This window comes from Anser cygnoides, chromosome 8 (assembly GCF_040182565.1).
Source record: "Anser cygnoides isolate HZ-2024a breed goose chromosome 8, Taihu_goose_T2T_genome, whole genome shotgun sequence".
Classification (NCBI taxonomy): Eukaryota; Metazoa; Chordata; class Aves; order Anseriformes; family Anatidae; genus Anser; species Anser cygnoides.
This window is the reverse complement of record NC_089880.1, coordinates 10842875-10856656: the sequence shown is the minus strand read 5'-3', so window position 1 is coordinate 10856656 and position 13782 is coordinate 10842875. Positions and strand designations below refer to the sequence as shown.

The following is a 13782-nucleotide window of genomic DNA, read 5'->3' as shown; positions in this document are numbered from 1 at the left end:
GGGGCTCCCAAGGGCTTCCAAAGGCTTTTGTTGATTCATCCATCCGGCCCGCGCACACAGGGTTTAGATCAGAAAGAAGCATCAGACGGAGAGCTCAGAAGGAGGAAAAATACCCGTGTTGACGTTGGCCTTCCCAGCAGCTGATCTTGCAACATTTCTGCCATTCGCAGGGACAGTCGTGCCCCGAGGCTTGTTCTCCTCTCTTTGCCATGCGGCGTGGTGCGCAGCAGCACAGCTGCATCAAAACTCACCAGTAGGGCCAGGGGGGAATCACTGACCTCATTCTGTAAGGCTTTGGGGATAGTCAAGAGTGGAAGGTGCAGGAGTTTGCTGCTGCTTTCCATGAGACCCATGGTGATGCTGCCCCAGAGCTGGGGACATGATCCGGGTGTCCCCAGACTGCAAGGGAGTCTGCTGGGGATTGTCAGGCTGCCCCAGAGGGGATGGAGGAAAAAACCCGCAGGAATTTGAAAAACCTGCTTTAATTTAAGAGGAATGTCCTTTTGTTCCCAAACGGATGGGCCCTGCTCCAGAGGTGTTCAGGTGCAGTAACCGTTACCAGATGGGCTGTGCAAAGCCACACAAACAGGTGGTGAGGACAACAGCCGTAGGCTTTAATTTCCTTGTCAGCTTCTCTCTGTGCCTTATGTACCCCTGGAGAAGGGCAGGAAGAGGGGAGCTGTCAGATCGCTGTATGGCAGCAGGAAGGATGGTTGGGGGGTTATTCTGCAACTGCATACGGTGGTTCGAGCCATGGTGAGACTGTCATCTGGGCCCAGGGGCTTATTAATTAACATCAAATATAATTCACTAGCATGTGCCTTTTTTAGGTACAATAATGAGTGCACGTTGATGTGTATTCCTGGGCATATTGGCTCAGATCCTCCCAGGTAGGGCCGCTCTGACATTGCCCACCCAGTGTGCTTGGGAGCGTGAAATGCCTTGCTGGTTTGGGTGGGATCCCATACATGCACAGGGTTAAGTGGTGTCCTGAAATTTGGGGACCAGGACCCTTAACTAAGGACAAATGCAAGGCAATGGCATTCCAGTCCTGCAGCCAGCTTGGGGCTGCTTTATGGGGTCAGCCGTGGCCTCCTGCCCCTGCAGGCTGATGCCCTCCTGCTCCTGCAGGCTGGTGCCTTGCTCTCCTCTTGCTTCCATGTGGCTTCCCATGGTGGCTGAAGTGTTTGTTGTGCTGGCGAGTGGTTATATTTCAGCACGGGTAGGCTAGCAGAAAAAAAAAATAGTGTCGTAGCCTCCAGCTTGTGCTAATGAAGAGGATTCAGATCTCTGGAGCCGTCACTCACTGCTTGCCCTGCGCATTCGTAGCTCCACCGTTGCTGCCACTTGGCACGTGAAACAGCAGTGGGAAATGGGGAGATGGTGCAAAGTGGATATTTGCTAAGAGTTACCGAGTTGCTAAGAGTTTCGGAGTTACTCTGGTGACTCTAGGCGCAGGCAGTGGGACTCCAGACGTATGGATGAACTGATTTACTGCCAGACTAAATCCAAGCCAGGCACAACACAATACGTGCTCTTATGGGACGATGTTTGCTGCTCACCACCTTGCTGGCAAGGGAAGGGACCGCTGGGGAGTACACAACAGTTCTTCAGCCAGCAATGTCCAACGCGCATATGCTCAGCCTCTCCCTTACTGGGCTTTTGCTTCCCCGTCATGATGCTATCCACGTCCAACTCCCTGTCTTTTGGTGTCCTTGTGTGAGCATACAAGTGAAAAGTTTTGTGCTCGTCTCTTGTTTAGCTGTGTGCAGTCTGACAGCTCGTTGGTTACAGCTCCCATCTCTGCCCAAATTGATGTCTCTTGCTCTGCATGCAAGGAAAACGCAGCTCACGTTTAAGCCAAATGGAGTGATGCACAGAGAGTGGTACTACCTCGGCTATAGCCAAGCCCGGAGTCACGGCTGGTTCCTTGTCCTTTTCTTACGCAGAGCTGTGCACGCCTCCTCAGGCAGTGAGAGCTGGCCTGGGACTCGTGCTTCCCCTTGAGGGCTCTGTTATGTCCCTCTAAAAATGTGAAGGCCGGGGGTTCATGATTCTTCGTGCTCAGGAAAGGTTTCCAGCATTCCACATGGGGAGATGCATTTTTTATTTTTTTGTTTCTTTATAGAGGTACAGAAGCTGAGGGATGGGGTATCTTGAGATCTGGTCTAAGTTGAAGGCAGTAGAGATGGGAAATGAATGCTTGGGGTCAGTGTGCTTTCCACCTCCTTGTTACATGGGAACTAGCGTGGCACACTTAAAGGGTTCATCCGGTCCCCCTGTTCCTGACGGACCCTGGGGAGAGCAGCCCGCAGTGCAGTGCTGGATGTGGCAGGCTCCTGGTTGACGGGTGCAGCAGGGAGGCAGATCGGGTCTGTGGGCACGCCCAGGTCCTCCAGGTGTTTACCTGCAATGTCTTTTGTAAATCGTGCTGTCAGTGAAGCTGGGGTAAAGACCAGCACCTTAAGTCTGTGCACTTGTTACATACGTGAAAGATGCTTACAAGACAGATGAGGGCAAGGGAGTGGATGGGGAAAATCTTCCTGAAAAGTGATGTGAAACCTTCCTGAGGTAGCTGATCCTCTAGGGGCAACTTCTGGGTATGTCTAGGTTGCAAATCAAAGGAGCTTCTGGAGATGGCAAACAGTGAGGAAAGGCATACTGGAATCTTTGTCTGCCCTGCTGCTTCTTAACACGCACATCACCTGACTGCTGCGGGCTCTTAAACTTCTAGGTTTTCATATCTCCAATTCTCTCTCCTAGATGATCAGCTGAACTCAGAAGAGAAGAAGAAAAGAAAGCAGAGAAGGAACAGGACTACATTCAACAGCAGCCAGCTCCAGGCACTAGAGCGGGTCTTTGAGAGGACACACTACCCCGATGCCTTTGTACGGGAAGACCTTGCACGCAGAGTCAACCTCACTGAAGCCAGAGTTCAGGTAATTCCCACAGCGTGTATGGAGACACACCTCACCCAGGTGGTGCCATCCCGGGTGTTTCAGTATGGCAGAAGAAATCATCAAAGTCCACATGTCCTCTGCTCAGGCTGCTCTTGTTAACTCAAGCTGCTCAGCTCTTAGTTTGCAAGCCTGAAGGTGAAAGTGAATTGGGGAACTCAAGGGGTTGTACAGCACGCCCAGTCTTACTGAGCTGGTTCTGACGTGGTGGGTCTGTGTGCTTCCCGACCCAGGTGTGGTTCCAGAACCGGAGAGCGAAGTTTCGCCGGAATGAGAGGGCCATGCTGGCCAGCAAGAACGCCTCTCTGCTCAAATCCTACTCAGGGGACGTGACCGCCGTGGAGCAGCCCATAGTACCTCGCCCAGCTCCGAGACCCACCGACTATCTCTCCTGGGGTACTGCCTCGCCTTACAGGTGAGTGAATAACCCCTCTGGGGCTCACCAGTTTCTGGCACAATTTAGAGCAGCCTGAGAGTGGTTCTCAGATGTGTTTGTTTTAATAGCTCTGACGGGCTGCTTATATTCACTTGGGACAGCTGGAGGGTGCAGCGGTTTCACCACCCCACTGGTTTCCCTTAGCTTTTCCCATCCCAGTCCATCTCACTGCCAGGCTTGCCAGGTGGGCTTGGTGCAGCATCGTTGTGGCTCTCCCACAGTTGGTTCCCTGGGAGGCTGCACCTTCTCTGCAGTTCAGGAAGTACTGAAAGAGACTCAGGTAAACGTACACGAAAGCAGAAGAGATGGCACTTGCTTCCCTTGTGCATCCAGTTTAAAGCACAGGGAAACCTTTCCTTGGGACCTAGTTGCTGAAGCACACACGTGCGTGAACGTGCCATTGTGCTGCGATGTGGTTTGCCCGCAGTAAGGGCCAGGTGTCTCTGGGTGGCACACTGAGGTTCAACATCCATCTCCTGCAGCCTGCACTGCTTAAGGGGTGGCAGTAAAGAAGCACAGATGAGTCGGCCCTGGTCTGCTCGGAGCAGCTGGGTTGTCCGTGCACGTCTCAGGCCTCCGTGCCATCCGCAACCCAGTGGGAACTGGGTGTGGACACAAGATCCACAGGCTATGTTGGTCTGTGGGGAGCCAGCTGACTTGCAGGCAGTTAAAAATTAGGTTGGTGGGTGTTTGTAGCACAGCGGCCTCTCTGTTGGTCAGGACCTTGGAGCCCTTGGCTGGATTTCTTCCTGTTCATCTGGTGTTGTCACAGCCAGTAACGTGTAGGAGTTACACCAGGCCCAGGCCCTCTCTTCCTTAGTCGCCTTGATCCCCTTTTTGTACCCCAAACATAATTTTGCACAATGAGGTCTGCAAACACGTGGCATCCTTGATAGTTTTTGTTGCTTCAGCTCCATGGGGTCACCCTTGTCCACCCCGTAGTTCCAGAACAAGAAGTCATAGGTTCATGCACTCCAGGTACTGCAAAGGATGCTTTTGATGACCACCACTTTGGTCTTGGAGATGGCCCTTACCCTCCTGATTTTATCTGAGGACTGCTGTCTGGCAAAGCCCCTCTTCAGAAGTTAAGGCTTTCTCTCTATGAAATGCTCCTTGGTGTTACGTCCTAGGGAGGAGTCCAGGTGGTGAGTTTAGGGGAGAGAAGCACAGGTCCTTCCCTGCCCTGCTAAGTCTGTTCTGGTCACAGCACCCTGCTGAACACGCGTGGCTTATTTCTACCTCTCACACTTTTAAAAATAGATCGTCCCTCCCAAGATGTTGTTTACACGAGGGGCTTCATAACGGCTTCTAGGAGAAGACCCTGCAAAGGTAACTTCCAGGGGCACACCGGGAAGGGCTGTCCGGGATTGTTCTGGGCAAGGGGAAGCCCAAGGCATCTGGGGCGTGCAAGGGAGAAGGGAAAGCCTTAGGGAAGATGTTTTCCCCCTGAGGTGAGATCCAGACCTGTCTGTGCCTCTCCATGGTGAGAAGACGCTTCCCCAATGTCTTGATGTCTTCCCCTTGTCTTAAGCCAAGACATTTCAGCAAAGGCATTTGCAGCGTTGAGCCTTTCCCACTGGCTGACACACTGAAGCAGGAGAGATCATCGTCCTCCCGCTGCCCCTGCAATGGGATGGAGAGCACTGGCAGAGGAGCAGAGCTGTTGGTTTCCACACTGTGGGGTGGCCAGGACCCTTGGATACTTTCTTGTCCCCAGGCTTTCTAATCCTGATGGAGGTCTTCAAGAAACGTGTAGATGTAGAACTTAGTAGCATGGTATAGTGGTGGACTTGAGTGCTAGGTTAGAGGTTGGAGCAGATGATCTTAGAGGTCTTCTCCAACCTGAATAATTCTCTCATCTCTTGAGTCATATTCATTTTAATGGGCACCTGGGCCAGGTTGTCACAGCCCCAAGTAGGCTTTGAACTCGGTAGGATTATTAAAATATTGGACGCTTGGTGAAAAATAGCCGTGAAGAGTGTTTGCATGGCCCTCTGCTCCCTCCCCATCTCCTCGAGCTGCCCTGCCAGGCTCTGATTAACAGCAAGTCTGGGCTAGGGCTGGGAGCACGGCTGAGAGCTGCGTGGCCGTGGCTGTTTTTACTGCTAGATCTGGGGAAAGTTTTCAATCAGAGTGTTTATTCTCCAAATACATTCAGCCACAGGTCAACCCAAGCTATTTGCAGATCTGTGTCACAGAGATAGCCAAGTAGATACTATTATTTTTTGAAGTTGAAATGTTTTGATTAGACATTTTTTAGCGTAGGTTCCTAAGAAAACAAGACTAGCAGTCGCGCTGTCAGCCTGCACTTCCCACTCCAACAACCTTTGACTCCGTGGGCCATTGAAAACTGTACTTGAAAGAAGGATTTTGGGTCTCAGAAACGTGATGTTCCTCTGTGTTTCATGAAAATAGGCAGCTGAGGAGAAGAAGGAGATGGCTTTTTTGCCTGAGCAGGGTGGGAGGGGGGGCTGTGGGATGATTTCAACCATTATTTAGACCCCGGAGAGACTCTGGAGCAACCCCCTCAAGCCATAACAATATTTGGAGACAGCCTTCATGTGTGCTGCTCCTTGTGGAGTAACTTGCTAAAGAAGCGTGTTTCTGTAACTTTTTGGATTAGCAGAGGTTTCGGGGCCAGCAGCAATTTCCCCCACACCTTTGGGGAGCTGGGAGCAAGAGGCTCCCCAGAGTCTTAGACCGGACTCGGGCAGCAGTTACATACGGGTTTGGATGCCAAAAAAAAATCTTGAGGGAGAGGGAGGAGGGGAGGAAACCTGAGTCTCAGTAAGGGAGATAGTGGAGCAGTCATAAATACAGACAAATTTATGAATGTCTGCAAAAGAATGGGGACAATTTTCACCCGAGGCTGAAAATTCCTCTTTTATCTGAGCTGGAGCATCCTTCAGGCTCTTCTCCTTCCTTCCAGCACAAAACTGCGGGGGAGATGTGCCCTGTAGACGAGATGTGCAGCTGTCCATGCACCCTGTGAGACTCCCCAACACCTTCCCGTCAGCGTAGGGCTTGTGCTGCTGCTGCTGATATATGGGGCAGAGGGTGAGGTCCCCACCCCAAAGGTGGCCACGGAGAGGGAGCGGAGGGGGTGCTTGGCCGGCTGGGGCACGCTCTGGGCGTGCTGCCCCATCGTGTCCTGGTCCCCAGGGAAGTGCAGCAGATGCACTCCGTGTTGGGAAGAGCCGAAGCATCCCTGAGCCCCAGGGATGTGCTGCAGCTCACCTCACCAGCTCCTCCACTCGGGGCTGCTGGAGGGGATGAAGTTTCTTGGGTTGTTCTGAAGGAATAAAGGAAAAAAAAAAGGATAAGTCTGTATGTTTAAGGATGTACCTGTATTTTAACGTGTGTATTTCACTGTCTTTCCTCCATGTCCTTCCAGTAGCTCTTAGAGACCCTAAAAGTGTCCCAAATGTTTTCCCTCCTGGGGACAGTTTTTGGTGCTTTTCCCTGGGTGGGTGCAAGCAGCTGTATATCCACAGGTCTTACCTGCCATTTCCACAGCTGCAAGCCGTCATGTTTCCACTGGAGAAGTTCTTTCCCCTGATTATAACGTGAGAAACATGGCCTGGGACAGGACCTACTAATACCACTGGTCTGCACCTCCCGAAAGCCCAAGGATTCAGACAGCTCTGAATTGTGTTTAAACTTGTGGCAGGTCAGCTCTGCCCCACGGAGACAAGGATGCTCTGGGATGGGCGTGCACGCCCATGGCCTGGGTCTGTGCGTGCAGCAAACACCCACGGCCCTCCAGGAAGATTTGCTGTTGGAAAGGCTCTTCCAGTCCTGGAGGTCGGAGCTGGAAGGAAAAAGGGGAAAAAAAAAAGGGGGAGAAAGAAAACCTGGGATGCATGGGTTAAACGAGTTTTCTAGCGGTCTGGAAAGCAGATTTGCAAATTTTTGGTAGGATAAGAAAGGACTCTGACATCTTTGTTCAGCCTCTGCTGCCAAAAGTACTGCTTTTCACGAACAAAGACGTGATTTGAAGGAAGCAAAAATGTTTTTTTTCCTTCCCTCAGCTTTTAAGGCATGTTCTATATGATCAGCTGAAGTTTTGAGGAAAAAAAAAAAAAAAGTGAAAATTTTCATTCCAAAATGCTGCAACCAAAAAGTATCACAATTGTTGAAATTAGTTTTTCCCAGGGTGTTTCTTTGAAGCAACATGTGTTTCAGCAGTGACGTGATTTCTCAAGCAATAAAACCAAAAATTGGTCTCATCAAAAAGATATTGCTTCCAGTGGGAATGCTTCTAAGGACAATGGTCTAATTGGCAGGCCGGGCACCCTGACCTCATTGCAAACCTCTTGGGTTAGAGAATAGGAAGTGGAAATTTTCCTGTTGACTAAAACAGCTTTGGCGTTGGCTGTCCCTGAGTTTGTGGACCGCAGCACAGAGATTTACAAGGGTGTTAAAGAAAAGGTTGTGACAATTCCCTGCTCACGTAAGAAACACATCCCGCAGGCGTGGGATCCCCAGGGTTTAACCTCTCTGCGGCGCGTCTGCTTTGTCTGACCTGATGTTTTCTCTCTTTCTCTCCACCCCGCAGTGCTATGGCCACCTACTCCGCCACGTGTACCAACGCCAGCCCGGCGCAGGGCATGAATATGGCCAACAGTATTGCCAACCTGAGACTGAAGGCAAAGGAATATAGTTTACAGAGGAATCAAGTGCCCACAGTCAATTAACGACTGGAGGCAGCTGCTTCGCAGAAGGAGAAAATACAACAGCACCCGTCCTGCTTCGCAACTTGTTTGTGCTGAAAGAAAAAAAAATACAAAAAATACAAAAAAAAAAAAAAAGCCAACCCCAACCCAGAACTGAACATTGGGACCGAAGCGGGAGCAAACTGAACCGCTCGTGAGTGACAAGGTTCCTCCTTCCTTTTGGGATAATGCCACCATTTTTTTTCTTGTTATTGTCAGGTTTATTGCTTCTGCTCAATATACTACGAGCTTCTTCAGTTAGGGACAGTCTCACCCTTGTTGTTTTCCATTTTTGTATGGGACTGCAAAAAGAAACCTCTGCTGATCTCAGCCTGCGGATGCCTCCTGCCCAGCACCATGCTGAGATGCAAAGCTTGCTCCCCCTGCCCCGGCTCACCCTAGAAGAAGAATTTGTTCGGTCACTGCTTCCCATTGTATCCACCCGACCCTGCATCCCCCTCCTGAGTCCCTCGTGCCACAGAGGCAGCGGCGTTCCCGTTAGACTGCGAGAATCCTGTTAGCGCGACGAGATGGGGGCATCCTTCCTGGGTTGCCTGGACCGGCCTGAGATGCGAGGAAGACCTTGGGCTTCGCAGTGTTGCGTTGCTTCCTTGAGGATTGCCGCTTCGAAAAGCCAAAGAAGAGAGAAAAGCCAGTGTGCGTTTGTGAGTGGGGGGGGGGGAATGTAGTGGGGAGGTCGCTCTGTAGTGCCAAGAATAGGACTGTTAGGACACTCCTTTCTATGCCTTACGGTTTGTGCCACAGGGAGAGGCATTGTCCAGATGCATTTGTTTTATATATACTGTATATATTTATATATATAAGATATACATGCAAGCTTGGTTGGTGTTTTTTATTAAACGAAATAAAATCCATTGAAAATGTTTGGGATGTTTGTGCTGCATCCAGGTTCCTGGAGCCATGCGTTGAAATTCCAGCCGCAGCCTCTCTCACCCTTGTCACAACTCCTCCCGGTGGCCTCAGGCAGCACTAGAAATGGCCAGTACATTATCTTCCCATGAGAAACCCCAGAGAAGTGGAGCTGGAGGGAGCCATGCTTCTATACAGATTTTCCTCTTGGGCATTTGCATCTTCGTAGAGCAAGGCGAGGATCTCGCGTGCCAATCGGATAGGATCCTGGGGCTCTGGGGAACACGCAAGGAAAGGGAAACCCCATGGAAAGTCTCTGCCAGTCCCTCAGGATGGGTCATGTCTCAGCAGGGAGCATCCCACACAAAGACCGTGTCTCCCCCCCAGTTCCCATAACACCCCCATCTGCCTTCCCCACCTGCCCCACTGAAGTCAGCAGAGCTACTCCGTGGTCCAGGCTGGGTCACTGGGGAAGGAGGATGAAGCTCAGTCCTGAGGGATATTTCTGGTACGGTGTCTTAGGTCTGCATCTTGGCCTTTGCTGCAGACATGTTGGGCACGTGCAGATGTCTGACAGTGGGGTTTGATACTCTAAAATAATATTGCAGGAAATGGGAAATAAATCTCTTTAGAGTGAAGGTGAAAATTAAACTGGCAGAGTATGAATGGAAAGCCAGCCAAAGTATCTGACCTAACACTGGAAAAAAAAATAATAAACCCAAAGCGGTGTAAGTTGTGCTGGTGACTGCATGTGTTGCTGGTGGAAAGTTTTTTCTTCCTGCATGGGTATTTTTGAGGAAAGAAGCAACCCAGTTGTGACCAGGATGCAAATTTAAAAATAAGAGATTCTGTTTGCAAAGAGAACACAGGCAGGGAAAGTGAGACTGAACAAGCACTGCATTCAAAGAACTTCCTGATGTTACGTTTAGAGCTTTTTTTCCCCCTTTTCTTCTATAGTCCAGGGGAGCTAGCACTTCTAAACCAAAATATTTCTACCATGAGTATGTGGTTTTAGCTCCTAGAGCCAGGTCATCACCTTGGAAATCTCAGCTGTCACTTGGAAACTCATTCTTGGTTCCTGTCCCTACACAGAGGCAGCGATTGGAGAACATGTCCTGCAAGATCAGAAAGAAAAAGGACCCAGTGCAATGTAATGTTACTCAGCTAGTTGTCAGTGCCTCGCCCTGATCCTCTCCCCTCTCCTTGCCTTGTTGCCCTCTGCTGGGATCCGCCAATGCCCCCGCAGTGACAGCAGCCCGAACACAGTCCCTGCGGTGGCCTGAGGCTGCCCAAGTGTCTGCCTCGGAGGCTTCAGCTGGGTCCTTCAGCATTTTGGTGACCTGTGGCTTTCCCCTGTCTTTGCTCACCTTTTTTGCAGTAGAAAAAAATCACCCTGAGCAGCTTTCTTGGATGTCTGTGTAAGGGCACCCCTTTCTGAAATTACCAAGAGGACAATTTGGAGAGCTCCTGGTACCCACCTCTGGGCAGAGATATCCCCCCCTGGCCCCATGCTATGACCTTTACATGAAGGAGCTCACATAAATCCCTGAGCAAACCCTTGGTCACACTCCTCACTCCGGTCATGGGAGGGATTGCATTGACTTGCGTGGGGCTGCTCCCGCGGGAAGGTTGTGTAAGCGTTTGCACCTCCAGGCTTGGTGGGGTCTTGCCTCATCAAGATGCAAAGCAGAGCACCTGTGTCGGCATCACTTCACTTGCACTGAGCTGCTGAACAGAGCCCAGATGGATCAAGGGATGGGTTTTGTTGTTTCTCGCTGATGGCCAACACGCAGCATCTCGTTGTCTATCAAGCCAAAGCGAAACGTTACCATCATGTATGTTTAACCTGTGTTTTACTGAACCTGTAAATATATGTGCAAATGAAGGGCTTTATCCTGAAAGAGTGGAGTTCTCTGGGGTTTTAGGAGACTTGCAGCCGCAGCGCCTAGGAGGCTGCCATGGTTACCCCGGTTATCACCAAGTTTGGGTACGTTTGGGGAAAAAATGGTTGAGGCACATTTGCCTGCTCTGAACAAGCGCTAGTTTCTCAACCTCACCCTTCCCAAACCAGAAGTAGGGACCTGATTCCCTCTAGGTGCATTTTTTGAGGACAGATGATTGATGAGGCTGCTGGGGCTTGGGATGTGACGCCATGGGAGGGATTCCCAGATGGAAACATGTCCCGTAAATTACCCCCAGCTTTGTGATGTAAAACGTACAGTGTTTGCACTAGGATAGAAATGATCATTTTCAATAAAAGGGGGGAAAGCCTCCACTGTCCTTTCTACAAGCTGCCACCTGTGTCACGCATTGGTGCCCTGGGTCCTGCAGTGCGGGCTGGGGCTGGGGAGCACCCTGGGGTGCTGGGGGGCTCGGGGCTGCCCACCCCATCAGGCTGGGCATGGGGACACCATGCAAGACCCCAGGAGAGACGGGGACCCCTCTGCACTGTGCAAGCCAGAGGACATGGCTGGTGCCTCCAGGCCTGTACCCAAACCTCAGGATCCTTCTGTCAGTGTTCAGATGGAGCACAAGGTGGGAAGCATCCATGAAGACTTCCCCTAAAGAGCTGCTTTTTGGGAAGAGACGAGACACCCCTGTGGTTTTGGAGCTGGTGCCTTCTGTGCTGGGGGCTGCCAGTGCGTGGGGCTGAAAGTGGAGCAGGAGGGGGTCTCCTTCAGAGAGGAGAGGGGAGCTGGGGCTGAGCACCCCTAGGTGGGTGCTGTGTGGGGAGTGACCATCAAGGAGGGGCAGAAGGAAGGGAAGCAGCAAATTAGGAGAGGAAATGCATCGGGTCCCACTGCCTGGATGAGGAGAAAAAAGAGATGGGCTCAGCAGGGAGGAGGCAGCACTGCCAAGCAAGGGAGGTGCTCAGAAGAGGCTCAGAGGCTAACGAGGGCTAATTAGTGCAGGAGGCTATTAAAATAGGAGCAGGTGGTAACACAGAGCTTTTCCCTGGGGAAGGGCACGGAGCTGGGTGCAGGCTGGGTGTAGCTGATGAGTTGTGCTTCAGGGTGTGGGCCCCTGTTGTCGGAGGGGGGATGCTGGGGGCTCTCAGCCCCCTGGAGCTTTGTGGTTTTGCTCTGCTCCCTTATCTGGAGAGGGCCAAGGTTGCTGCGGTGCCTGGAGAAGTGCAGGGCCCCGGCTCAAGCAGGAGGCAATGGTGAGGCCCTGCTCCAGGGCCTGTGGGTTTCGGTGACCTCCGTCGGTGGCCTCTAAGGGATTTGTTCGGGGTTGAAAGCTGGGAATCCTGAGCACCGTGAGCCAGCCTCCTGCTGTGATCCTGAGCCCTGGGTCAGGGTAACCAGGGCAGGGGAGGCCTGGGGGGGGCTGCGAAGGGGAGGTGGGCATCTCCATAGTCACCTGCGGCCAGCCAAGCTTGTGTTCCTTACAAAGCCCATCGCTCACCCCTCCGGGGCTGAAATAATAGTGTCAACCCCTTGCTTGCTATTTCCTGGCTGTCAAAAGAAGGAGAATTGCAAATAGTGCAGCTTCCAAGTTGCTTTTTGGGTCTGGAATGGTTTGGACGGAGTTGAAACGAGCCTCAGATGTCCACAGCCGGCTCGCCTCAGCCAAGGCAGCCTTTGGGCAGGTGTCCATCACCACGGCGCCGGGGCTCCTCGCCCCCACGGCTGCTGCTCAGCTATGAACCAGGAGAAACCACCCCACTGGGCTCCAGCTCCCATTTTGGCTTGGATTTCTCCACAGGACCCATGGCCGGGACTGTCAGAGCCTCATCGAGACGTGGGGCCCTGCAGGTGGAGGCCTGCCTCGCTGAGGAAACAGCAGCGGGGTGGGGATGGGGTCAGGCCGGGTAGGGGCTGCCCGCAGGAGGGGAACAGGGGCTCCTCAGCACCCCAACCTGCTCAGAAAATGCAGGTTTCTATCATCCTGGCCAAAAAGCTTGGCAGAGGAAGCCCATGGCTGCATCCTACTGACGCTGCTGAGCTCTGACACTACACCCATATGGTGTTTTCTTACCCTGTGGGAGTAGGCACCTAACTCACTTGGGCTCTGTTGCTCTAGGAAAGTCACCTCCTGCTTGCCACCCGCTGGCGAGGTTTTGCACTGCTCAGCATGGCCTCTGCTCAGGACCCCAGGTACCTCATCCATCGCCCTTTTCCCGAGGATGAACGTTTGAAAGCAGCCGCTGAACATGAGACCTCTTGATTTGAGGCTTCCTCCCAGTGAGAATCCAAGTCGGGGAGATGCTGAAGGAGGGCCCTGCAGCTGGGCAAGTCCTCCCTCCTGTTCTGGGGTGGGTTTCTATCTGCTCTCTGAGCCTGAAGCCCAGAACCCGGGGTGCTGCAGGAGGAGGTGGGCTGTTGGCCAGTCCCAAATTGCATCATGCCCTGGGGAATGTCCCTTCTTGGGAGCCTGGGTGGGCTTCCTTAGAAAGCCAGGGGCAAGGACCTTATGGTGTGCCCATGTCCTCTTCCCCACCCTTGGGGTTTCCTGGGAGGCTGCTGGGACCAGGATACCCCAAGGTGCAGTACCCCCTGTGAGGACATCACACCATCTAAGATCCAGGTGCTGATACTTTTTTCTTTCTTAAATAAAGCTAGAAAGTAAGGGATTTTCCCCTTTAAAGGTGGTAACAGGTTACACCTTGCCCTGTGCCCCCCTGCATCCTTCCCACCATATGCTGGGGTCCCATGGTTGATGCTGGGCTGGGACCCCAAGACCTCGAGCTGTGGTGATGAAGCTCAAATGCCTTCAGTAGGCCCAGGGAGATCGATGTCCCTGTGTCATGGCAGGGAGAGGCACAGTGGGAGTTAACAGCGGGCTGAGGGATGACAAATGG

At 52.2% G+C, this 13782-nt stretch overlaps 1 protein-coding gene across 3 annotated transcripts in view; it reads left to right on the top strand.

The window, feature by feature from the left end:
- The window catches only part of PRRX1 (paired related homeobox 1), a 36547-nt gene extending 27553 nt beyond the window's left edge, over window positions 1-8994 (top strand). For 2 of the 3 annotated variants that reach the window (XM_067001505.1, XM_067001506.1), the window contains exons 2-4: window positions 2764-2939; window positions 3191-3372; window positions 7952-8994. In XM_067001505.1, coding sequence (XP_066857606.1) covers window positions 2764-2939; window positions 3191-3372; window positions 7952-8090 — 497 coding nt within the window. In that variant the 3' untranslated portion in view covers window positions 8091-8994. Of the gene's footprint in view, window positions 1-2763; window positions 2940-3190; window positions 3373-4653; window positions 4723-7951 lie in introns of all 3 variants that reach the window. The other variant, XM_067001507.1, reaches the window with a different exon arrangement.
- The last annotated feature ends 4788 nt before the right edge of the window (window positions 8995-13782 follow it).